At 40.1% G+C, this 27,578-nt stretch overlaps 1 protein-coding gene across 5 annotated transcripts in view; it reads left to right on the top strand.

Moving 5' to 3' along the window:
• LOC111271056 (inactive dipeptidyl peptidase 10) overlaps window positions 1-26,410 on the top strand; it is a 127,542-nt gene extending 101,132 nt beyond the window's left edge. For 3 of the 5 annotated variants that reach the window (XM_022851624.2, XM_086972765.1, XM_086972766.1), the window contains 15 exons: window positions 3,760-3,843; window positions 4,427-4,479; window positions 4,685-4,839; window positions 8,988-9,118; window positions 11,882-12,087; window positions 14,333-14,471; window positions 14,927-15,073; window positions 16,216-16,295; window positions 16,547-16,824; window positions 17,436-17,534; window positions 18,161-18,236; window positions 18,553-18,914; window positions 19,300-19,431; window positions 19,839-19,912; window positions 20,654-26,410. In XM_022851624.2, the coding sequence (XP_022707359.1) occupies window positions 3,760-3,843; window positions 4,427-4,479; window positions 4,685-4,839; window positions 8,988-9,118; window positions 11,882-12,087; window positions 14,333-14,471; window positions 14,927-15,073; window positions 16,216-16,295; window positions 16,547-16,824; window positions 17,436-17,534; window positions 18,161-18,236; window positions 18,553-18,914; window positions 19,300-19,431; window positions 19,839-19,912; window positions 20,654-20,797 (2,160 nt within the window). In that variant the 3' untranslated portion in view covers window positions 20,798-26,410. The remainder of the gene's footprint in view (window positions 1-3,759; window positions 3,844-4,426; window positions 4,480-4,684; window positions 4,840-8,987; window positions 9,119-11,881; window positions 12,088-14,332; window positions 14,472-14,926; window positions 15,074-16,215; window positions 16,296-16,546; window positions 16,825-17,435; window positions 17,535-18,160; window positions 18,237-18,552; window positions 18,915-19,299; window positions 19,432-19,838; window positions 19,913-20,653) is intronic. The other 2 variants (XR_015315162.1, XR_015315161.1) reach the window with 2 other exon arrangements.
• The last annotated feature ends 1,168 nt before the right edge of the window (window positions 26,411-27,578 follow it).

Here is a 27,578-nt window from a genome sequence, read left to right on the forward strand (position 1 = left end):
GTACATTATCTTAAGGTCAGCCTGTTATGTAAACATATGTAGAATCGACCCAAATGAGCAATATCCTTTGCATACGGGAAACGTGAGAAGTAGGCCTAATACGTCGAAACTAGGGTTCTGTTATCGGCACTGAACTTTTTCAACCACAATAATTCCGCAATGGACAGTCCTTCCTGTAACACAATTCAATCAAACGACAACTTTTCGCTGAGTACTTTTTGTGCTTTTAACGGCGTATCTAGTTAATCGTACGATGTCAGGAGCACCCACGAGAGTTCGACGAGAACAATAAGTTATCGTGGAAAGTAAGTTCCACAAATGGGTTACTATTTGAACGTAATTGTAAGTGCTTAGCTAATCTGTACAGATATATAGTACAAATACAAGTGAATATATTTCACTCGAATTAGAAATGCTCTATTCTATATGACATTTAATAGTATCGATATAATTTATAATTAGACCTACTTAGAGATATTAACATGAAAAACAACTCTGTCTAAAACTAGATACCCTTTATTCGAATTTCATAGTATTGTGACTGGATTAGGTAGGGTTGCGGGCATCGATACGTGGAGAGAACCTCATCGTACTGACAAATGTTTACGCTTTAACGTATTCCATCGAAGCGTTGCTTCAAGAAATGATCGACCCTTTTCGCCGATCATCTCTTTACGTTTTATTTCCACTTTAATTTAGCAAATAAACATGTTACCACTGTACCATCGTAGAGACAAGATTTAGGCTATCGTCCATCTAAGTTCACTCACTTAGCGTCTTACAAAAGAGAGGTTTATATACGACAATACGATTAAGATATTGGCCGAAACTTATTTGTGACGTGTTTGCTTTTGTTGCCATCATTCTAAAAAAAAAACGCTCGAAAAGTTATTATCACCTCACGGACAATCAGATAATTTAAAGTGCCTCCGAAATCTTACTAGGTGTAAGTAGTTACTTACTACGACCGTTAATTTGCAAGCGAAGTTGGTTGAAGCCGTCTAAAGGATTACACTTGCCATTTATGTTACGTTCAATGCACCACAATTAGCGGTCCCACGTGATAAGAGGAGAGGTAAATTTTTTAACTAAGTACTCCGAAATCAAATAAAATCTCTTATAATTTTATAGACATATTACCTATGTAATTGGGAACCAACAGTAGGTCGTTCCCATCATAAACTCGCTTCTTGAAAAGACTCTTTGACTGGAACACATCCGTGAACTCACCTTAATTGAAGCCCTTGACCTCGATATTTTTCAGCGTTTCGATCTTGTTTAGTGTAGAAATCATATATGAAACGGACCAAATAATAATCACGCGTTTGCCTAGAATAATGGCAATTTAACTTCTAACTCGGTATAGTTCGTACGAGTCAACAAAATAGATGTCCTTCTTGTCTACATAATCATGAGCTTGTACTTTTCCTTCTATTGTGGTCTGCGCGGTCCGACCTTCTGTTTCCATCCTTTATTATTCTACTACTTCGTCTGTCTACATTCTGTGTCTTGACTGACCATTCTGTCAACCGAGAAAAAAAGTACTGAATGGTCCGTGACCGCAAGTATGGGCCTTTAAGGCGAGAACATGAGTAGATGAGTCAAAAGAGACAGGTGGCTTGATTTGCACAAACAGGGCTTTTGCAAAGGCAAGCAAGGAGAGAATCAAGAGACCGAGCTATGCCCCTGCCGGTTCTAGTCGGCCAAAAGCAGTCTATTCTCTTACACAAGGGCATTTCTGCTCTTCTGAATAGTTCTGCTGTACTTGCACCGCACTCTTCAGCATCGTACATTCTCTTTGGAAGAGAACGAAGAGGATAGGGCGCTTTATCCTACCGAATAACTCCATCAGTACATGCTATTTCATCCTTTAGAATCCGCTCTTCTGTCTTACCCTATAGATCGCTTCCTTCGTCTCGCCTTTCAGATCCCCAAAGGACCACTCGACTACTTTCTCGATAGTTATAGTGAAGTAGAGTAAAAAGCGGCCCCATACATCGTTTCAAAGTTCCAGATTGATTTCAGGCAACGGCTATAGCTAAGCTATCTAGCTAGCAGAAGCGTCCGTAGCGTTGGGGGGAGGTCACGGTAGACGTCGCGCAAAGAAAGAAAGCGAAGGTATTCCTAAAGATCGACCCCTGCTGCGTCTGCTGCTCTGAAACGTGAAATAATCTTCGCTGTCAACATTGTAGGAGGTTCCTTTATGCCTCGGGCGACGTTGCCGTTGTCAAACGTTATGGATGTACTGTAACAACGTGGCAGATGGCAACTGAATTGATAGCAAGGAAGTGTAGCATTGCATTTTAATCCAGTCCAGTATTATGGTCACTGAGTCTTTATAGGTTTAGGCAGTCCATTCGTGATCGAAGTCGGAGGCCATTTGCTTACAAAAACATGCATATAGCAACTTGTTGAAATATGGCTAGAAATGTAAGTCTCTAACTAAAATATTTACATACGCTAGTGTGGTATTTGGTTATATAATATTAATAGTGGATTTTGAGAGTTAGCTCATTCACCTGGGGAACTCTTGAAGGGAGGCTAGAACCCGGGCTCTGTTCACTGATACAACGATTTTTCGCTAAAAATTAAAGAACGGCTCCACTGCATTGAGAAGTGCTGTTTTCTCTGTATAAGAAGTTTGGAAGGAAGCGAGAGGAAAAAACCTAATAATATCGGAGGTTGTAATGTACGCAGAAGAAGCTCGATTGAGTGATCGAAAATTCTCACAAGGGATAGTTGACTTCGAGCGCTGAACTTCTCGGTTCCAAAAAGGATCTATCTAAAACGAGAAGGTCGCTAAAAATGCTCTGGAAGGCTGTGACGATCGGGAAATCGTTGACCTTCATATAGGTAACATAGACTGGACCTGCAGTTTATTTTACATTTTCCCTTCGTTCTGGTCTCGCGCTGTGACAAAGCACTTTTTTTAGTACGAAAACATTTTAACACCTACTCTATTTAAAATGGCCTTCTTTAGCTTTTCCAATGAATTATAAAGCTTTTTCTTTTAATCAAACCAAATCGCTATCTTTGGCTTATTGCGTTATAAAGGATACACGATCAACTCATATTATACAACAAGTAGAAAAGTTATTAGGACACTCTTGATGGAACGTTCAGCGGATAAACTTGTTGGCTCTGCGTATTATACTTGAGCTACTGTGGGTCAACATAAACTCTATCGTGGTAGCTATGGAACTTCGGTGAAGTTCGCGTTTACTCCATTATTTAGCCAAGCTGCGTAGGTCTAATGTAGCAGTGCTGATGTTTTTACTGCTGTTAATACGAATTTTTTTAAGAACATCTTCGTCACGGAAGCGAAGGCAGTATTGGGAGGCTTGTAGTTTTACGACATTTAAACGTGAGCCGACGACTTTAGATAAAATGTCTTCAGTAGAATATGCTTATAGTGTTCGTAGAAATGTGTTCAAGCAGCTGAATTTTCACCTGCCATCACTCTCGGATCGTAATGCATACATTTGGTAACGCAGCTGAGTTCTTAATTAGTTACTATGATGAGTGCGGGGGTGTCGACGGGGGTCTTAGCTTGCCAAATACATTAATTCATGTTTTGTAACCGAAATGATATTTTTCGTATTCTTTCACGATACTTATATGCTATTAGAAGCTTGCCAAAAGCCAGATAGAATTATGTATTTGTCTTCGAGCTGTTCTCCACCGTTCAGGGACGAAAAAAAATGTTAATCTTAAAAATCATATAGAATTCGACCATGTGTTTTTTTTGCGTTTTTTCAGCGAACGTATAATGTGTATGGCACTGAATCGTACCAGATTTCGCCCGATCTTCGGCATCTTCTACTTACCGTTGAAAGAAAACCTGTAAGTACGCCTAACTTTGATGTATCACGTTCGGGAAGAACGACAGTCCTATGAGCATGACGGTAATTCGATCAAGTGTATACGAAGGGTACACGTGTGATCTTTTGCCTAGAGCTCCGCTAACGTTTCGGTATTCTGTTGGTCGTATAACCGGACGGCAAGTACCACACTGGACAAAATCTTATTAATTCTGTGCATATTTTCATGTTGTTGTAGAGTGTTATATCGTATATATACATTTTACTGCGAGCTAAATGCAAAGCAAATTCTAAAACTATATCGGTGTCAAAATCAATCATTTAAGTTATGTTTAAGATAAATTAGATAAGATAAATTCTGCCGCTAACTGATAAGTCAGTTATTATTACTAGTTATTTATTATTATTACGGCAGTTATTAATAACACACAATCGAATTATGTTTGATATGGGGAAGATATAATTACGTATGGTCTATATGGTGACAGATATGGTAGCGGGTAATTCCTTTGTAATACCGTTTTCCTTATACAGCTGAATAGCTGGTAGTTCCGATATTATTGTGTCGGATTCTGATCCGACATAATTAATCCTGTTCTTTGCAGAAATACCGACACAGTTTCGAAGGAAAGTTTAAAATCTACGACATCCACAAAAAGTAAGCAGACATTAAAATTAACGTTTCGCATGCTCATATTGCTTAGGGAGCTATCCCAAAGATGTTGGGTTGCACTTCTGCTACCCAACTCGACAGAGAGAGATCACAACTATAGCAGTTATTACTTAAAAGGTTTAGTCATTTCTTGAAGCAGAAATTAATGTAGAACAACTGAGAGCAAATATCCTCGTCATCTTTTCTGCAGACATGCTTACGACTTACATTCGCCGGGTGGCCCAAGGAGTCTGCTGCAGTTTGCCGGATGGGGGCATCGCGGTTCGCAGCTCAGCGTCGTCTGGAACAACGATCTCTACTATTACAATTCTGTCAACGCAGTTCCGGTTCGACTTACCAATGACGGTACGTGCGAAATCTCATATAAAAGGAGAAAAAAAATGTCGATCACGCTTTCAGAAAGCTGATTGAAGGCAATGCGATTGAGGCACAACGCTAGTATCGCTCTCAGTTGATGTCAGATGGAGGTTTTTAAGGAGACAAGACATTAGTAAAAACGGAATGCAAATAGTAAGGTACGTATACTCAGAGTTTGGTGGCCGTATAGAACCGAGCCGATATGTGTGAGGTGCTCAGGTGATGCAATTTTGCTGTTGGTGGTGATGTTCGCGCATGCGCAACTGGCACCGCCAGTCTCAATAGATTGATTTGTGTTACCTCTAATATTTGATCAGTTTCTCACCGTCATCACTTAGATTAACACTTGAATGAGTCGTCGTTCCAATCATCAATGGAAATATAAGGAAAAAATTAGCAACAGGGACTTTTGTCATTCGCTTTAGCTTAATGTGTCTTTTACTGCTTTCCAGATGAACAGCGCTCAACGGAGGTATCTATTTAGGGATAAAGCATAAGGAACTACATTTGTCTTCCTATAGAAAAAAAACTTCTCAGTATTTAAGGTCTAATGAGATACCGTGTAAAGCTAAGCATTTGATCGAATTTATACCGTACCAATTTTGACTAGCTTGAATCTACTTTTCGTCTTGTACGTTTTTTTTTTACCTACCATCTATTGCTGCATATTTTACGATAAACAAAAGCAAATTTACGATGAGTAAAAGGCCACAAATCGAAATCTATTCCGAAATAAAAGACAGATCGACTATCGCATCCACATACGCCAGTTTTATTCTCCTTATAGCGACCAAGGAATTCTTGCCGGATATTCTTAACTATTCTTGTGCCTGATTTACGCTTTAAAAAAAGAAAAAAAAAGAGATAGGCCGACGAGCTTTGTTGAATCATCACCTTTTTCGTCATTTAACCTGTCCAAGAGAGAACTCATTGGCCGCACCGCTTTTAGGCCAATAGCTTCTCCTTCTTTTTAGCTTTCTCTTTCCTGGTTTGGTGCAAGGTGTTCTTCTATCTGATGACGATGACCATGGGGTACACAGCAACAATGGCGACGCCACGTCCTGTTTTGGTTACGCGATCGACATCCGCCCTCGTGTCGATCACTGTTTCGTTCCGAGAGGCCCTCGCGCCTCAGCGTCTAGTCGTAGAAAATCAGACGAAGCAGAAGATTTGCTGGAAGATTTGCAAAAAACAACAGAAAAATAGAAGATAGATAAACAGACAATCAAATGAAAGAATCTAAATCAAGAATTGGCAAATGGCAGACGCAATCCATATAGACTATTTAGAAAAGATACGGGACATAACGAAGCGATATCTCCTATGCTAGTGGTAAAAACAGTAACTGCCTTGCTATGGTTGGTAACGTCTGTTGTTGTCGTCACTCGCGATCATACGCCCCTGGATGGCAAAATAAAAAAGGTGAAAGGAGATGAAATGACCGAAATAGGAGGAGTACTACAGGTACTGCCAGTTCCAGAGCAACAAAGAAAGAGGTCGAGGAAGATCGCAAAGTAAAATCGATACTGGCTGCCCTGTTGCAACTAAGCTCTACCAACGCCCCCCGGCCATTGGTATCGTGTAATGATTACCGAAGGACAGGCTGTTGATCGGCTGGCGTCGCTGGTCCGTGGTTTTATTGTGATGGTTGATGGATGATCGTAAGTTAGGGTGCCCGCTGTTGTTTTTCCTTCGCTCTGTGCGCATTTCAAGCCAGCAGCCGTCGCGCCGAAGTTGCTATAAAGTGCTACGCTGCGCTTTATGGGTTCCGGCCACTACTGCGGTCTCTCTTTCTTCGTTCGCCTCGGATGCACGTTGTTTATGTTTGGACTGGTTTTTTCTAGCGCAGTAAATTACTGCAGCAATGACTGCGGGGAAAGTGACGCAGGGGCAGTGAAAGTCAACAGAAAAACTGTGCGGTCTGCTAGTTATGGCAGTCCTTTGCTCTCGATACGCTGGGACGTTCGTGGTGTTTATAACCGCTTACGATGCAAAACGACTTCAGCCAGCTTCAACTGATATCAATGGCTATGACGATGTACAATAGATGATGACGAGTACGACATGGAGTATGAGGAAGTATTAAACAGGGGAAATGTGTAGAAAGGTTGGTGATTTTCCGAAACATCAACGAGCAACAGAGACCTCACAGCTTTGTCTAATTTCGACAAATACGTGTTATATCTAGACACGACCGTGAATACGCACGCTTTTTTTAATAGTAAGAAAGAGGGCGAGAGATTCAGACTGAGGAGGAAAGCATCAGCACTGGCGAGCAGTTACCCATAAGACAGGTAGCAGCGATATCAACATAGCGTGCTACGTTGAGCACTTTTTGTAAAGGCAGGGACATACTGATAATATGACTATCTTTATATTTTACAAATAAACTTATTTCACCCTTACAGACTATATGTACACAAATATGTGTACGTGATTACGTCTGATGATTTGAAGCAGAGGGTCAACCTTTGAAGGAGTGATAACGCTTGGCTGATACGAAATTTAATGTAAGGGGACGAAACGTTAATATTCACTTTACCGCTAAAAATTGAAATGTATAAAAAAAAACGTCACTTGACAGATACCACTTCTGAAAAATATCTGATTTTTCTAGAGACACCTGTTGAAAAATTAAAAACAGTTAAATATCTGATCTTTTGTTGACACACTGAATAAAACTAACTAGAAGAGAAAAAAGCTAGGAATTAAATTTAATTTATCGTACCTGATAATGTTCCGTCAGCTCTAAAATTATTAGTTTATTATGCTTATGGGGCGTTTACTGTCGTCACGATACGATCTTTGCCGAATTCGAAAATTTGTCAGTCTTTCAATGCGCGTTACTTAAATCCAGCTAAAAATAGCATAGATCAAACACGACATATACTTGCTTGGTACCAGTGAAAGAGACTGATACATGTGTGAGTATCTCTGAGGTTACTTTCCGGACTAAATCCATCGAACGGGATTTAACATGTAGAGCAAACTGACTCTATGTTACTGCGCGTGCATGGATGAATACAAATGTTGGGCATTACTCGACCAGCCCAGCGTGGCCCATTACTTCACCGCCACAATCGGTCAACTTAAGTTAAGATGCATAACGAAACTCACATCATAAAGCTTTTAAATTTCCGTTAGTAATAATCTCTTTGATTGAGGAAGTTCTTCGGAAGGTAGTTTCTTCGAAAACATGCAACGGTGTCAACCTTGTTTTATAGGCAATGGCCGCAAATACGTAGTATGATATTTACAGATATCCTGGTTAAAAACTGTAATCGAGTTCTGTTAAGGTACTCGATTGTGTCGAAAAGATGTTGCATTATTACCGTACTCACGACCGAAGTCGATTTAGCCGTTTTGCTAACCTGTCTGAATGATGGTGAAGAAAACACGGAGTGTCAACTACCTGCAGATTTTTTCTTTGCCGCCACCTAGAATTAGGAGCTTCTTAGGAATTTCATTCGGGAAAAATCCAGTAGAACAAGTTGAACTTTTTCATTATTAGGCCTATTAGTCCTACTTTTTTACGCAATAGCTCTAACGATAGACGAAAGGACGGTCGTCTCCTGACTTATGCGCGTGTAATTTTATTTTTTCGGAGGAGAAAGCATTTCCTTAAATGATACAATTGAAGTAAATTTTTTCCTGGCAGCCTTTAGCAGTAATATAAATATTAGTGCACCCCAAGGCACTATTTGAAGTTTACTGCGCTTTAGTTTTGCCCTAAGAGTTGACCTTGAGCTTTGACACCTTTAATATGGTTGAAATTAGCGTGCTACGTATAGATAAATTCATCACTAGACAGTGGTCAGTGTCACAAGTACGCAGTCGATCTCCTGGAAGCTTAACGTTTTAGTGACGGAAGGTCTCTGCCACCTTGCCTGCGTACGTTTAATCCAATCGCAAATTAAGCGCAATCTATCCACTGAACAAACTTTATTATACAGATGTCCTAATTATGTGTCGTGTTAAATGTGAGGCTGAAAAACGTTTCAGCGTTTGGAAGAGACGCTCGTAGGGCGCCGTTTGTTCCGTCGAGATTTTGCTAGCGTCACTGTTTTCCATTTACCAAAAGTATATTAGCATGGCATAATTCAGTAATCATCCTGTGTCCATTGTGTTTTTTGCAGGTGAATCCGATGTTTTATTTAATGCTATCCCCGACTGGCTCTATGAAGAAGAGATCCTTTCCTCAAACAAAGCAATGTGGTTTTCACCCAACGGTGAAAAGCTTTGCTTCGCTAAATTTAACGATTCCAAAGTAAGTTGTGTTACTATGTGAAGTCATAGATAACTGCATCAAATGATAAACAACAATTCATTTATTTACTGTGTTTTGACCCTTTTTGTTTCGTATTGATGTATGCATGCAGCTCTGTATGTGACCCGAATAGTACATGCAGATAAAATTAGGGTACTGTTGAGATAAGGCTATACCCTACATTATTTTCATTTCGTACAGGTGATTCTCGCTGGCTGAGTTTCCGGTGAACCGTTTCAAAGATCCACCTAGTTTAGAAGTAAACGAATTCAGTATTATCCTTTTACGGTAGCAACTCGTACACAGAACACCAGCGACTACACGAGTTTCTTATAGTAACGTGTATTATCAGTTTCTTGATTTAGAGGAGACTCGCTCTGGTCATCATGTGAAGGATATGCCTCATGCGTTATTGCTTCGATAATCGTTTGTCATCCTATTTTAGGCACACTCGAATATCGCTTAACACCCAGAATTGCGCTTTTTTTGTCCTATACTACACACAGAAATATATTGATATAATCTTAACTTGCAACCTTTACCATGGTGTCGGCATACCTGTAAAAGAGTCACAGACTCAATTTTGGCTGGGAACAGGTTATTTTCGAGCACTCTCTACCCCCTAGCAGCAATTCAGACGAATATCGCTGTTGAAGCAATTCCCATAGGTGCGAAACCTATTTCCCTTTGTCTGTCAGAAGCTTCCGAAAACACGCTACAACAAGCAAATGCTAGCAGGTTGGACAAAGCGTCACCTAGGGAACGCGCCCTTTTTGGAATATGGATTCAAGGTCCACGAAACTCCCCGTCTTACACATCCTCTGTTGTCGTCTATTAAAACCCTTTGTAGCTCTCTGTAACCTTATTGCCTTGAACCTGTTCGCAAGAGGCGCCACATAAGGCACTCTTCTCATGTCGGCGTCTTTCTCTACGCGGTCTGTTTCCGCGGCCTACAAGTGTATCGCATATTGCGTAGCACGCGCTGACTTGATACGTCTGGTAGCCGAACGAGCAGTACATAGCGGCCTGCAGCTTCCTGGCAGCGATGCCTACTTCATCCTTCGTAGCTATGGTCGGAATGCAGTTTCTTGTCTAGCCTCGCAGCATTGTATAGCCGATTTGAGCTAAAGTCAACCTATTTCCATACATCTTGTGGTCACGCCAACTGCTACCATCGTACATACATTATTAGAACGAGCTACGAGGCATATATACTATACGGATATAAAGTCAACAATTCCGGTGAAGATGTGCTTACCACTATTTCGTAGACGGGTATTGACCTGGAATCCTCTGTTTCAAGTGTGTTGTACTGTCCTTCTTAGGAGTAAGACCCCCCTTTTTAGCCTTTTGTTTTCGCCAGCCAGCAGCTTCAGAATTTTTATCTTTTATGAAATCCTCTGGCGAAATGCTTTTACGAACCAGATATAAGGCTAGAAGTAAAAGCAAAGAAGGGTTTACCATTAAAGAATCTACTCGTGGTTTTCGGACAGACAAAACCAAGGAATGGTTTCATGTCAAACAAGGTAGCTAATGCAAGCTGAAGTAGAATACACAAGTGAGCTCCTCTGATTCCGCTTAGGTTTTCATATACTGTGCCACCCGACTTATTCGACATTGTCCGTTTAGAACGGGTTTTTATACGTCTGCATACGGCTCCAGCACAATCCGATCAGCATTGATTAGAAGCACTTCAAAAATGTTCTCCACTGATGTTAGTCAAGAAAAAGAAAGTAGTCTTTCGGCCTAGGCAATAGTCATTTCATTTACTTGTCATTTTCGCTTTTATGCGGATTCGTGTTCTCTTGGAAGGCAGAAATATACCTGCCTAAGTGACTACGGCAGCGCACAGAGCGGTTACTTCGGATAAGCTAAAAGGTTTTATCTTATATCCTGTTTTCTGGTTTTCTACTTTGGGTGTTGTGAAGCAATTAGGTCTTGACAGAGAACTAGTAGCAAACAAGAAATATGGTAATGCGAACTTAAGAAGCGAAGAACTCGTACGGTTGAGGGACATCAACGGTCTTCCGCCGGTAGCAGAAGTAGTAGCCGACGTTAACAAGAGCTGCTCTCCGGTGACCAGGCAAAGTTCCGGGACTAGTCAATTGTATTGTGAAGATTTATCTAAGTCAAAACAAATGAAATGACGGTTAGAAACGCTTCAACAGCGCCGGCAGCCGCGACCTTCTTTCGCTGCAATTTGGATACGCATAGGAATTTATATTTTGAAATAACCATTGTTTCATTCTACGCTACTCCACTTATGTGCCTGCCGGTGTGTAAAAAGGTAGGGAAGTGGTAACGGAGAGGGCTCCAGGGGCGAATAAACGACGGGTTTATATGACCAGCTATTGGCTTCTCAATGCGGTTCGAAGCAGAAGTAGCAGCTACAGTTTGAGCTAGTCGTTCAGACACCCCCCATCGAACACAACGCTGAATGAAAAGCTCTGTCTGCATTGAGTATGCCAAATACGTGTGCAAGCAAATCATTCTAATCAACCCAAATAATATATTTATTGAATATGCAAGGACATATATATACTTGTAAAATATAGAGGCAATCAGCACATTGCAGTAGAATCGACAATAAGGGACATGCAGCACTTTTGCTGTGGGCTTAAGTGTACATGTGATCGCCTGCTCTCAGACCTTACGTATGTTCCACAGGTGTTGGTATCCTTTGCTATAATGCATCTGCCTTGTATTATATTTAATATTTAACACATTTGCTTTCGCCTTTTCTCTGTTTCTCATCTTCTGTAGGTGGATATCCAACCGATTCCTCGCTACGGCTCGGAACTTGACCCAAAGGCCAATCAATACCCTAAAATCGAGCAACTTCGCTATCCGAAACCGGGCAGGCCGATACCGTCCGTTGAGCTGTTCGTCTTTAAGACACTTCCAAAGGAGGGCGACAACAGCTTTCCGTCAGCTGTTGTCGTCAAGCCTCCACAGAGTTTACGTGGCAAGTGAGTATTACGATAGACACGAGGTATATGCACAAGAGCACTCACTGTAGGACCTAACAGGATATTCAATAACTGGGGGAAAGAGTGCTCAAACGATTCCTAAATAATATGCTGAAATGAATTTTGGCGGTATGGAATTACGTGAAATGTGACATTTTTTGAGCTTAAGTGAAGCCATAGCATAGATATTTAAATAATTGCCGGAAAGCTTCTAATTTTAGGTTTCTAGGTAGCTTTAAATGTCTTGTGTATTGGGGTGTTTATTTTTTTCAGTCTGGGGTATTACAGCGGGGGTGACGTAAGCACGTATAAATAGAAGATGTTCACGAGGTGCCGTATGAAAGCGTAGAAATTGCTAATTCTTATGGACACGACCAGGACATTGCACTACTGAACAAGCTGGTTCTGCGCAAAAAGTCGCACAGATGCATTTGTACCTGCGTATACATTTCTATTGGCTATTACTGGGCAAAAGGCCCAGATCCTTTGAAGTGGCTAAGCCTTACGATTTAAAGAAGGTCACTAAAATTGCCGATAAAAAATGTTTGCTACCCTCTCTGGCATTCGCGTATTCTAGTGCATTAACAAATCAACTACTCCATGAGGATAGATTGTATTTATTAGAAAAATTACACATTTCTCTAATTTCTATGGACTTGCTTTGCCTAGTGATGATTATCGGCAGCTGCGGTAGAGATTATACGAATCAGATCTGAACAAATATAGACGAAAGATGATCGGGCTTGATTCGTCACTATTTAAAAATGGTTCATTTTGGTAGAACGATACTGTTCCCGTTTTGCGTCTATTGTTACAGGAGCCGCTTGCTTCTCCTTTCGTTTGTGTATCTTTGATTTCCGTTGCAATTCTCTTCATAACCTTTAACAACCATTTACCCAGCTAGCCCGCCTCGTTCGCATCCATGCACATTTGTCCCTGCTTATAGAAAAGCTGTCAATGAATAAACTGTTCCACCTCCAATAAAGTGACCGTGAAATCTGTTTTTCCGTTGTGTTGATCAGTTGCGTATGCCGTTAAGGGTGAAACCTTGTGAAGCTGAACGTCAGGCAGAGTTACGCCCAAGTTAATACACCTCTGAAACAATAGCAGAAAACGGAACATGAAAAAAGGAGAGCACTGAAAATGGACGAACCTGGTAGGCCTGATATTTTTGGCGGATGAATGGAATATCTCATGCCTACTCTTCATATTTTATCGGGGTATCGGGGATTCGAGTGGAAGCGAACCGAATCCACCAAGATATCACAGTGACACGGTGAATTGATTTATTGGAAAGGTCATCCATGCCCTTCGGCTGTAGCTGCGCTCGTTAAAGAAGCTTTCCGATAGAAGTGGCAGCAGCAGCAGCAACAACAACAACAACAGTGTTCTGATGAAGGAAACAAAAAGCCGTATATAATTGGGACCGGGATGTCCTTTCGGTCAGTTGCATGGATTGAGGAGCATCGGTTTTGTGATTTCACGGGCCTAGCGGTAGTTTGTACTTCTACTATTATAACCGTGTACATCAGCAATCCGGCAGATTTAAGTTGAAGTTCGCTTTTTCTTTACTCACGGTCTGGTAAAGTACTGCTTCCATCTTCAGGACGAACTGTTACTTCTGAAGCCTTGTTCAAGTACGCTGCAATACCGATCCTATTTGTGGAATACTGAATTGAGAGAAGTCATCATAGATTTACCAGTGAATGGTTTCTAAATAAACCACACAATGTTTATTGCGACGAGCGGTTTTATTACTTTCAAACAATTTGGTTTTCGTATTAACAAAATGGTGCGGTGTCCGCCTGAGTCTCACTGGCGAACGAAATACTGCTGGCATATAAGAATCTATTGGGTAGCATCTCTTTGAGTCCACAAGCAGCAGAGGTCAAAGGATTAGCTGCTGGAAAATTCAGTTTCTTTTTAAAAAGAAAACAAACTCAGCTTCGACGCTACAGCCAATGAAGATCAACGGAGGGCCAACGAATAAAGTCGTCAAAATGAATGATAACTAATGATGTCGTTCTGGAAAAAATCTTGAGATACTAACAAGGTTTGAAAGAATTGATCTATTGGTGACTTACATAATATTTTTAGGTAGTTAAGCGTTACCAACTTTTAACTTGCACAATGTAAGTATTTAAGCATCGAAGGCGCTGACTAACGTGTCTCTACGTACGTCTGAATATTTATAAAACACTTTGGAACTGATATATATTCGTATGAATTTCAATTCTCCTTTTAGGGAATACTACGTCACGATAGTATCATGGATTGATGATAACCGCCTTCTGATGAATTTTCTGCTTAGATCGCAAACTCAGGCGGTGCTGGCTGTCTGCTGGGATCACAATCGCAAGAACTCTGATTACGAATGTGCTGAGGTAACCCTTTGAGGCGCCATATTTTCGGCTCTAATTAAATTCACTTTTCTCTTGAGATGGTTACTTGACCGCTTAACACCCAGTGCAGCAAACTGAAGACGGAACGCGGCCATTAAATCTGGGGTTATGGGCAAGCAACCCAGCGAATGCCAAGACATGTATCAACTTTTACATACATGCGTAAAAAAATAAATGTTCGGTATCTGCACTGCATTATATCCAATTCGTAACGTTCGTAAAAATGTCGTGTGGGATTTTTCAACCCACAGATTTATTTTGACATTTTTGCTATAGTCCATCTTACAATGATGTGACCGTTTCACTCTTAAAGCTGTTCTGACAAAAGGCTATTGAAACTTCGATAAACGTATTTGATATTTATGTACTGCGTAATGTTCTTTGTTTTTTTCCTATTTTCACGTATTTTTTATTATGATTTCAAAACCGAAACTCAGAGTCAAACAGAGACTTCGCATACTGGTTGGGTAGAAATCAACGATCAACCCTTGTTTGACGGCGAACGGCAGGCCTATTTTCTTCCGCTTCCTGTTAACGATGGAGCCAACGGAAAATTTTTACATGTGGCCAAAATCAGCCTTGCCGTGAGTACTATAAGTAGAAGTAATAAATATCATAAGCAAGTTTACCCACAGTATTGGCAGCCTGCGTTTCATTGTTCTAAAAAAATAAATTCTGCACGCATCCATCACGCTAAAGCTATCTAACGTTTTCAGCTGTGGCAATTATTCGTAATACCTTGTCTAACAAGCGGATGCTTCTGTAAAGTTGTCAACTTTTCATAACCTAACCTAACTGCTAATCATATCTAACTATGTTTGTATTTAGGTTGAAATTACGACTCCTCTGTAGGTTCTAGCATACTAGGTAGGCATACTGTAGGTACTAGCGGGGCCATCTATTGCTTTCATTTCTCAGTTGTTTGCCAATGGGCAATAGTTATGTACCGTTGGGACGCTTGCATTTAAAATATTTAAGATAAAAACCATATTTTTTGATTCGAAAAATTCCAAGTTGGTACAAGACAGAAAGTGACAAAGCCGACCAAAACCGATTTGTAAAGAGATCAATCAAATTGACTGCAAAAAGCAGAAAAAAACTTCGTTGACCTATATTTTCTAATATTTTAATGTATCTTTATCTTCTGAAAATTTTCCACTTTTGCTTAATGAACTTCTAATATTGATTTTAGTTCCCGTTGCAGGTATAATAAATTTCTATCTTATTGTTACACAAACATGCTTGATGGTTTTCAGCTCGTTTACAATTTGTTAAAATGCCATAAACTTGTTAAACTTGAGATCCTAAAAAAAAGGATAACAAGACGCTTCTGGAACAAAGGATGGCATAATAGTTTATGATGCCAAGATAGAACAACACAGCAAGAAGATAGGGATGCTAAATAGAAACAGCAATAGCTTTGGCGTCAAGCTTATAGGTCCTGCCGTTAGTGGGAAGCCTGACGTAGCAATTTTACACGCGCTCTGTCTATAGCACTGTAGGTGGTATCACTTGTTCCTTCTATGAGGACCGAAGCGATAGGATGAATTTGGCAAATGAAAAAGGCCTTAAAAAATGATTGTATTGTTTCCGGACCTAATTATAGCCCACCTTACTACATGACAAGTACTATACTATTAAAAAAGTTAAATAATTAACTATTTATTCTGTTTAAATACGTTCGCTTTGTTTACTAATGAATTTCAATCGCGATTTATCATTTCAGACCGGCGAACGCGATTACCTGACACATGGTCCGTTTGATATCGTATCGCTTAAAGCATACGATAAAAAGAACAAATTTGTGTAAGATTGATCTTGCGAACTACTATCAACCATGTCAATGAAATATGTTACCCGTCACCTTACAAGGGACGCGACGAGCTATTATTTTCCCAGCTGGCTAGCTTTTGATTGAACTGTCCAAGTAATCATAAGCGATATTACCAAAGTCACTCTAGAGCCTTAGCGTTCGTTTGTGAAAATATCGTCCAAAGGCACTTAAAGGCAGGTAAATATGTCCTAATGTGTTTGTCTGTATTTGTCTATTCGTTTAGATACTTCTTGTCGACGCGTGAAAATGCCCCGGGCGAACAACATCTGTACCGTGTCAAGGATACAAAAGATGATGACAAGGAGCTCGAGTGCTTAACTTGCGATATCGGAAGTGGATCCGCCAACATTTCGGACTCTCCAGCCGATCTCAATGTCGACATCGAGTGCTCCTTCGTCGATGCGCATTTCAATCCCACGGCAGACTTCTATGTTCGTGAATGTCTTGGTCCAGGCATACCCTCAGTTGCCCTCGTTGATGTCGTCCAAAATAACACAGTCGGTAAGAAACGCTTCACTGTGGCTTCATCTGGTTAAGTTGTAGTTCTAGGGCTAAGCGGTAACGTTAACATATCGTTGGACCAGTCCATGCCTGTTATAGGTAACACTAATAATTAAATAGCGGCGATCGAAAGATTACGCCGCTAGTTCGCATAACTTACATGCGATCTTAACTAAACAGCATTGAATCTGTTGCGAGATACGGTTCCCTACATTTTACGAAAAAAGTTTTGACCTTTATCGATGTATATTATTTGTATAATATTTGACGTTGTGGACCTTTTATAATGGGTATGGTATAAAATAGTTGAAATACATACTTTTCTCGATTGTGTTTATGTAACAATGGACTATTTCAAAAATATTACAGAAGAAGCTGTGAAGAAGTGCAGAGAAGTTGTGCTGTCACTCGTTCTGTGGTGGATTTGAAATGAATGTTTAATTTAAATCAATAATGTAAATTTGAACTTGGTGACTACAATTGTTTGTTTAACGCTCTCTACAGACTGTTCCATAACCATGACTAAAACGGAACTTATAGAAATGGAAAAAACTTCAAAAACTGAAAACGTAGAACTAAACTTTGACGAACTCAAATTTTCCAAATTTCAGTGAAAATTATGGATACAAATGACCGCCTGCGTGAACTAGTCGAGATTCGAGCTATGCCTCAGGTCCGAAATTTCTCAGCCCCTCTGACGGACAAATATAGTAAGTTTCTTTGATGAGCTCTTTCTGTTTCCCAACTTTTCATCATTCATTCATCGTCAGCATATTCGTACAAAGAACGCATGCTGTGTTGCACCTATCGGTAAACAGTGCAAGCAATCATCGCAGCATTATTATCAATCTTTTGTTCCTAGAGGTAAGGGCCAAGACACGCACGACCCATTTGTTTTTGTAGTCCATTTCGTGGAACCCAGTTACCTATCTGCAAGTGCAATGAAGCTGTGTAGAGCAGCAAACTTTACTTGCACATAGGTAACTTACTAGATCGATATTTTCGTTGTTATTCTTTCTGAGTCTTTGCGACGTTGAACGGGAAAGAGTTGCCCCCGGTTCTGAAGAAAGGCGTTTCTCTACTCCACTTCCTTAGCAGGTTCCAGCATATGGTTAATAACAACAATGCTTGAAGATGCACCTAGCGGCACATTTCTGCGCTATTCTCAAATGGCTTCACATTTAAATACGATGTGGTACATGTTATTGATTCATTGTTGTTATGTGACATAAGTTACCTCCAGGATTCACAATATAACTTCATCTAAATAGCAGATTTCGTCACAATTACATAATCAGACATATGAACGATGTCGACACCCTTTTGTCATCCATAGATGCTGCGGTGCGTCTGTTACTTCCGCCAGGACTTCGTGATGAAGAAATCATCAAATACCCAATGGTGGTTGACGTGTAAGTCTTGTTTGCTGATTATTAAAAACTACGCTTCTTGCGCAATGTCCAACTTTCATCAGACCTTGTCCGACATGAATAGAAAAGCAGTTGTACATTAGAATTTTTCTTGAGAAACGATTATATGAACTGGCTAACGTGGGCTCAATAGGACGTATGAGTGGCATCACTCCACCATGTTATACAAAAAACTAGATGTTTAAGGCTTGTGTTGTGGATGTTCAACAGAACATCTTGATGACCTCTTATAAGTCAAGGCTTGACTAACGAACGCATATCGGACTGTCGTGTTTCATCCGCCTCACTGTCGCTGCAGTTACGCTGGACCAGGATCGATTGCAATTCAAGAGCGTTTTGTGATCAGCTGGGGTCACTATCTAGCTTCAAAGAAAAACATCATCTACGCAAGTATCGACGGACGAGGCTCCGCCCGACAAGGCGAAACTCGAATGCACGAGGTCTATAAACACCTTGGCACTATCGAAGTAGCCGATCAGCTGGCCGTTGTACGCTACCTCAAGAGCATGCTACACTTCATTGAAGAGGATCATGTCGCTTTACAGGGGTGGTCCTATGGCGGGTACGTGACAGCCCTGGCACTTGCTCAAGACAGCGAAACCGACCCCGTCTTCTGTTGTGGAATCTCAATCGCGCCCGCTTCCAACTGGCTATACTATGGTAAGTTACTGCGTCATTGTACGGGAACCTATAAGGACGATAAGCTTGAGGCTTGGGTCATGTTCACTTACGATGCGATCCCAGCGAGCAGCACCTATTTAATTAGCGTGTGTTTAAGGCCATGTTGGTTTAAATAGTGTTATACTTTAAAACTATTTCTAAAACTGTTTTATTATTATACACATTTATAACTAATTTTAATAATTCCTTTATTTTGTTTTAATATTTAGTACACTTTATGAACTGTTGTGAGTTTATGCGCTTTAACAAAACCGCATTAACACTACATTTTCACTAAGAACTTAAACTAGCATCTCAATTTTTCCGTTTGCGTGTTTAAAACTATAAGGTCGTCGATATAAATGTGACTCTTTGTTCATTTCAGATGCCGCTTATACTGAACGCTATATGCAGAATCCTAGCGTCAACGTCGGAGGGTACGAAACAGCTGACTTGACCCGTCAAGTCGACAACATCAAAAACAAGAAGTTCTTCCTGATACACGGAACCCTTGACGGTAAACACCTGTTTGAAATCAATTGCTCAGATCCTCTCACAGACCGAAACCCATTCAGTTTTTCGGCAAAATGGACATCTCACATTAACGTAGTCTTAACAATAGCTCAGACAATATAAATTTGTACTCCTTGCGAATATTTGTCTCCTTCTGTAGAAGTAACTTCTTTCCATTTCTGATTAACTATAGGAGTTAAAAGGGCAGCCTGTCCAAACGTATATAAACAGTTTTTCCCAAACGAATTAAACCACAATAAGGAATTTGGTGTATGAAACGGTTCCGCAGAATCCATTTCAGGAATATAGGGCATTTTCCCTATAATAAGTTTATCGAGCCCCATACAGATCGAAACTTTAACCAAATCGTCAGCAGTACTTGCTGACCTCGTTCCGCCGTTTTTATTTCAGATAATGTCCATTACCAACAATCGATGATGCTCACACAGGCGCTTGTAAAGAAGGAAATCCTGTTCTCTAGCTTGGTACGGTAAACTTTACGTCCTGGTCAATACTGGTTATTCGTTTATGGTTGTATTGGCTTGGGATCGATCGGAAGTATTCCGTCTTAGCTTATGCTTGAATCATTGTTCCCATTAACAAGGTACGAATTAAAGTCAATAATTGTCAAAGACCAGTTTAGGTAGAAAACGAGAGCATGACCGAAATGTCGCTCATTTTTATCCACTAGCCCTAGAACTCTATAATCCCCTATGCAATAATGAAGTTCTCAAATTCTTTTGCAGTGTTGTCTTATAACGAGCGTCTCGTTCTTGTTGAAAAAAGTCTGGCAAGGTTCGCACGAAAAAAGGAGGTCACTCATTTATTCCTTTCTAAATGTTTTCTCTAATCCTTTTTATAGCGAAAATGACATTCAGTAATGCGCAGCTCTCTTCTTTATTTTTAGTTATTTCACATCTTCAACTTGTTCTTGGGGACGAAGTGTCAAACGTCAAGATTTAGACGGATCATGATCTCTCTCTCTCTCTCTCTCTCTCTCTATATATATATATATATATATATATATATATAGAGATATGAAAGTTTAGGTGGATTTCTCCTGGAATAAGTTCATATCAATAATATACGCATGTAGGTGTGGGTATATATTGCTAGTAAGATAATCGGATTTCCCGCCCTTTGGCTTAGTGCGGAAAATTCAAATTGATTTATAACAAACGCTTCTATTCCATTTCGCTCTCTGCGTTACTATCTCTTCGTTGTAGACCTACCCCGATCAAAGGCACCAGCTTTCCGGCGTGCGGGCTCATCTCTACAGGTCGATGGAGAGCTTCTTTGATCAATGTTTCAACTCCAACAACGCTGAAGAGATCGGCCTCATGACGGTGAAGGCCAGGGATCGTCGATAAAGATAATGAACGAGCAGCAAGCGACATATGTAAATCACTTAGCAATCGGGCACCTTCCTAGAGTCATGTCTCATTGGTGAGAAGACTGAAAGACCTCAGGGGACGTGATAACGGATGATGACACTTCCTCAGCCATAACGAAGGCAGGATCAACGACGCTGATAGTCACACCATCGTCAAAAAGCAAGTTTCACATAACGCGAAATCGGTGAATGGTTCTGCCCCGCTTTAAAGCAGTCCAACTAACGATTTTCCAGATGCACACGAACAAATAAGGGCCATTCAAATCTACAGGTAGAGAATTGCAACTATGCGAAAATTTATTGATTTATCACCTGTCAGAGCTAGCAGCCATTACATAATATCCCTCGGTTACTACGAAGCAAGCTAACTGATGTCAATCAACCGCTAATAAATCAGTCCACGGTAATGATCAACGGTTAGACATCATTAACACTCCAGCCAACCTCGGCGAACGTATACTTCAATCATGGATAACAATGAAAATAACTAGCGAGTTTCTAATACATAGCAATGGCGAAAATGGGATTAGAACGTATGAAATGTTTAGGAAGGTCACAAAAACGGGGTGCCAGATCACGCTACAGAGACTATGATTAATTAGATGCTTCAATCTATATATTTTTACAACTAAAAACTCGTCAATCAGAGCCAAATACGTTTCGTTTTCCAGCTTCCCTTCATCACTGGCCTGGCGTTTGTTATGACACGGTTTATTTCAGCTCTTATTGCTGCTTACTGCTGCTCGGGTCCAAGGAATCGAAAATCAACAAAAGCAAAATAAATAAAGATAGCGATCCTCAATGTCGTTAACCGAGTTTCGTTTAAATTAGTGAGGTATTGACCTGTGACCTCGAAGAACGAGGCAAAGGACGGAACATTTTAAGGTCTAGTAAATTGACGGGATTAGGGAAACGTGAAAAAGAACGCTACGCTTTTCATCCGACAGATATAAGTTCGATACGAGCGGAACAACAAGCACCTGTCTTGGAATAAGCCAAACTGTCGTGTTCCAACGGATGTCATCGAGTCGCAGGACGCCTACGAACATCCAGCGCTCAGGGTCTGGAATCAATAGATAGATATAACACTTGCGCGATTACTACCGTAACGGTAATTGTCGACCGTGATCACTGAAGTTATAGATAATACGATTCCTACAACGCCAACGATAGCCAGTGATGTAACCAACGTAAACGACACGATCAGTGACAAATCTAGAATTACTGGGGCAAGTCTAGGGCGATCGTAATAGTACCGCTGCCTTTGTGTGGCTACCAGTTTCAATTGGCGTCAAATTAATATGACTATAATATGTAATATAAATTAAGATGGTCTAATAATCATAAGCGAGCACTCCAACAAAAACACCAAAAGCGGTAACACCGACGATCCATTATAGAACGTCTGCTTACATGAACAGTTTCCATCCAGAGGAACCCTATCCTTACCCCTATATTAATCGTTCTCCATTATAAAGTTGCCTTTTTAACTTTAATTCTTCCGTTTAGCACTTTGTTTACTTAGCATGTCTTAAAAAAGCAGCGATACTGTTCAGAATCTTCAGGCACCTCGCGGCTACGAGATAATTATAGTTATGTAGATATATAAGTTATAAGGAAAGGCCGCACGGCCAAAAACAGTGAACGTATCAAATGGTAGATCAAGTCTTGAAGTCGCGCATAAAAATTGATAGTTTACGGATACTTGCAAAGGAAACAAAATGAAAAAAAAAACAAATCGAAATATACAACGGAAAGGGAAACAATGGCTGATGGTGATATGGAGAAGCGCAAAAAGGCAAAGTTTGATCCTTCATATTGGTTCTGTATGGTCAAACAATGAAAAGCCGAATAGTCACCTCCTGAGGCCGTCGAGCTTCAAGCGCAGAGAAATATTATCAACTCTGTAAACAAACATATATTCTGGCCGCATGTGCCACTATAAACACGCTTATGGTTAGTAACAACAAAAATAACGATATATTTCTAAGGTAATTCCATCGACTGGCCACGATGTTGATAAGCGATGCCAAGACCAGCATCTGGGCCCAGTTATAATTGCGTGGGTGGTACGTGACGTGAAGTTGTTTTAGTTGTGATGTACGATTACGTCTTTTTATGCAAATAAACCAATTAACGCGTGGCGAGAATGCGTGCGCGCTTGTCTCTTTGTTTATATAGTGATATGAAACGAAGAAAAACTGTTGTATGTACGTATGTATGTATGTATGTATGTATGTATAACCGCTGTATACCCGATGAATATGCATTGACGATAAATACTGCATACTACTGAAGGGTATGCATGTTCAACCCCTCTACCGTCTCCAAAGATTTAGACATCGAAAAGATAAGTTAAAGGTGGACGTGTGCCACATGAAAACGGAGCGGAGCAGAGCAGAGCAAAGCAAATTCGGGCACTGCTGTTTTTGTGATTCGACCATATGGACGGCACCAATTTAGGAAATGATCAAGCGGAAATTATGACAACAAACAAGAGATTCGCTTCAAAGCGAGCCCGGAGGCATGCAAAATCGACGGCAATGCTCTGCGTTGAGAGGGTCGCTGGTCTGTTTGCGCTGTGAGGGTGGCGTTCGAGTAGAAACAATCGGATTCCGTTGAGGGCTGTGGCAAAAGTAAACGATCAGCTGTCTTCCACGAACGCTTTGAGAATTAACAGGCTGCTGTAGTAGAAAATAAATTGGGGTCTAGGAAAAAAAGAAGCTATATATCTTAAAATAGTATGGGCCATATGGTAAAACTATCGTAAAGTGACGCAGGTGCTGACTTTCTAAGAGCGTTGCGGACGTCGACAGCGACTAGGGCAGTTTAGTAACGACAGGTCAAATGTCGTTTGGAAAGGCTAAGTAATATTATATTTAAAATTTAATCTATTAATAGATTTGAACCGTTTGAGTTTGAAACGTACTTTTGAGTTTACGAGTGAAAACGTACTTTTGTTTTCGCGAAATTTCCTTGAAGCCACATTGAACGACCGGACACATACGAAGTTAGGTTGTACAACTTTTCTTCTTTAGAATTCTACCCCTTCTACAGAAACGTACTGTTGTCCAATTGAGTAATGATAGTGTATGGGGGTCGGAACTTGGAGGTAATGATTCTGGCTTCGAAATTTCCGGATAAGCTCTCGCTCCTACGGTATTATTTGTGATCTCGAGCCGCATTTCTCGATGAGGCTGGTGTCGGTCCAATTATAAATTCTTCAATTATATAGCTTCGTTGTTATTGTTATAAATAGAAAACAAAAATATAGAGGTTTTCATGGCAAAGGTGTCAAAATTCAGCAAATTAAGTGGAAGGTCTATGGTCAACTGAGTAAAAGGGACGACGAGAATGAGTAGATAAAAACTCTATATATGAATATCCACGGCACTATACATACGTCTATGCACGTAAGGCAACAATAATGGTGATGAAGGTCAACGGTGACAATTTGTTTCGAGGCTGGTCTTAAGCAACACTTAAGATGCTAAGCAAAATGATTTAGCCGCCTACGAGTAACAGACCATTGGAAAGAAAAACGAAAATTTCACTAAGGTCGTTTAATATAGAGGTTTTTAATCGTTGAGATATGTTGGAGGCGCTGTAGGCCGTTGTTAGAAGGCAAATTCAAACGAAACGCAATGTCAGTGCGTGTGCAACCCTTTCGTGTCAATAGATGCGGGTCGGAGACTCGTGAAAAACCGAGCAATTTCGAAGGCCGAGGCAGGGGCCCGCCATAGACGATGCGTGTAGGACACTGAATGCGAGACGAGCAAGTGACGCTCTGTATGTTCTAGATAACATTGCTGATTTTTGAAAATGTTTGCTGATACGAACATAATAATAACAGAAAACCAGACTAAGCAAACAACGAGCGCCAAAGAAACCAATACCATTTTAACGTTATCAGAAGTTCACAAGACGCTTGAAAACTGAATTTAATGATAAGAGTAATAATGTGATACTGATGAAATTGATGGTTTGGGGTTTTGAAGAGCGTGTTCACATGGAAAACCCGCAAGGTGAGACGACGTTAAAAGACGCAAGGTTCTAGAGAAAACAAAAAATAATAATAATAGACCTATACTGGTAGTTACATATGAAAAAAAAATAGTAATAGCTCATAGACGCTAAACGTATTTTAAGAAATGCACACACACATAAACGCAGGTAACATACTTATGGAACTTTAGGTAAAATCGGCCCAATATAAAAAATTGTTTGTCTCCTAGCACTTACGTAAAGAAAAACTTGTTTCATAGTCAAGATCGACTTGTTAACGTATACTTTTTGTAGAATAGAATCTATACTATGATGATAATAAATACTATTACTGCTGCTGTTAATCTTAACGATCGCGTACGAACGGAGTAAAGATAGTTACTAGTTCTATATGTGCGATCTTTAGATCTATAAATACATATAATATTATTATGTAGTGACTCCAAAGTCCTCAAATAGGCCACAACCGCCACCGTAAGCGAAACCTACCCAGTCTAGGAGAATTCATGAAATCTTTACAAATGTCAGTTGCCAGACTAAGCCTTACAATAGTTCCAGGCACTTACTGGGAGCTCTCTATAAGCGATAGCAAAGGAAACGGACTACGATGCTTTTTACGGAATATGTGACCAGGTTTCGCAGATTTGCTACAAACTAGATTCGTTGGGAAAAATTTACCAATTGTGAAAATTATCTTATAATATATATATATATTACTTATATATAATATTACTAACAGGGCAATCTGAGTAAGAATGGTCATGCAACAATAAAAAAAAAAAAAACCGTTAGGAAAAAATGAGAGGTCTGTGATCACACTGGCATTGAATTGAATTCGTATAGTTCTCTTCATACTAGGCCAATAATGAATTATTACTGTCGCCTATGCTATGTGTAGCGTCGAAGAAAAGGTAAAATAGCAATACGAAATATTAAGTGCTTAGCTTTTTTCGGCCTGGCCGCCGTTAGAATCGAACAAGGCCGTGGACAAGAAGGTCTGAGGAGAATTAAGCTATTACCTTAAGCGAAAATGTTGTCTAGAAGCGACGATACCTATAATGACGGGTAACTATTAAAAACGAGGATCAAGCGATACATTGTTTCTACCGTACTGCTGGAATAGTTGTATTCTGAATTTCCACGTCAAGAATAGAATTTGTTAACCGGCAGAGCCCCTGCCTCTATCGTTCTATCAATGGAACGCAATTATCATAGGACGCAACAGGGACTGTTAAATAAAGGCGAAACCTAACTAAAACGAATATGATACTAATTGCTAGAGTTTTACTATTACCAAGCACTTTTTCACAGATAATGATCATTTCTTGGTTGATGGTTTACTGCTATTACTTTGACAGTTAATCCTATTACTGATTCATCCATCCGTTGATTGGGTAGCGAATAGGACGGGAGCTGCGACGCTATTTCGTTATCGAAGCCATTACCTTGACCTTATTTCAGCAGAAAAGCTACCTCAGGTTTTCATACTGTTTTTAGCAAAACTTGTAGTGCAAAAAATCAATAGAAAATTCATTTTAGACTTTCAATCCCAAATGAAATAAACTGAAGCGCCAAATCAAGTTTCCTTACAATGTGTTTTTATTAAGTTATAAAGTTAAGTACTCAATTGATAGATTAGCTAACGTTTGAAGCTATGATATAACCATGTCTAAGACAGGTCAGCAAATTATTTATAGCGCTCGCACCGCGTTGGTGAGCCCAAAACATTAAGTGGCAGATACAAAAAATAATAGATAATAGAGGTAATAATGTTAGAAAACATGCGAACATACGTACTATTTTCAAAGAGCCCTCTAAAAGGTTGTAGTCTGTCGTTAAGAAATTTTCATTTCACCAGTACCTGGCGGGAGATGCAACTAAACCAACCAGTCTACGCGTTCAACCTTAAACAGGGACTAGGTGAGAGAGGTTACATTTACAAGGTAACTGTCGCAGAACACAAATCGAACCTTGTACATAGATCCAACCAAAGCTATAGTCAGAACCTTCAGTGCTCTCGTGACAGCCAGCGTAGGATCCGAGGTTGACACATATAAGCGTAACGCAAGGTGCGGTCAATGGCGTAATGATTATGATGTCATTGTTGGCGTCTGCACCACTTGCCGACCGCTCAGCATTTCTAAATTGAAAGAATAAGGGAAGAAAACGGATGATAATAATAATAGGAATAGTTATTTTTCAAATCGAGCATGTTGGTATTATCATTAACGGATCCATAAATATCTGAGTCATTCTGTTGGCATGCGAAAAAACGTGTAATTTGCCCAGGCGGATGCTTTGTGGTGGTGGACAGACCTAATGATATAAATAGAATTCTACTTCGATTGATGCTTCAGAGCATTGAGTGGTTGTCGTCGTCTTCTCTACGGAATATTCGTACAATCAGCTGATTGGACAAATAGAATTCTCGTTTACCTGGAGAGTAAGTGACCAAGAGAGCTGTTTTCATTGATACTTGGCCCAGCATTGCACAAATACTAAAACATAAATGTACTTCCTTCATTTTTATTTCTCGCATACATACAGTAAAAAAACTGCATACTACGCTAAGCGAGCCAAGCCTTACGATCGCAATGTCATTCGGATGATGTTTATTGTTATTTTCGGGTTACGTGAAGAGGAATCACAAGGTCTATAGAAACAATCTCGTACGGTAATCGTCGACGTAGCCTATTCGGTACTAGGATCAAATGATGACTGCTGAAACTATTGAATGGTACGTCCAGCACCGC

The sequence above is a fragment of the Varroa jacobsoni genome, unplaced genomic scaffold, assembly GCF_002532875.2.
Source record: "Varroa jacobsoni isolate VJ856 unplaced genomic scaffold, vjacob_1.0 contig00300, whole genome shotgun sequence".
Taxonomy (NCBI): domain Eukaryota; kingdom Metazoa; phylum Arthropoda; class Arachnida; order Mesostigmata; family Varroidae; genus Varroa; species Varroa jacobsoni.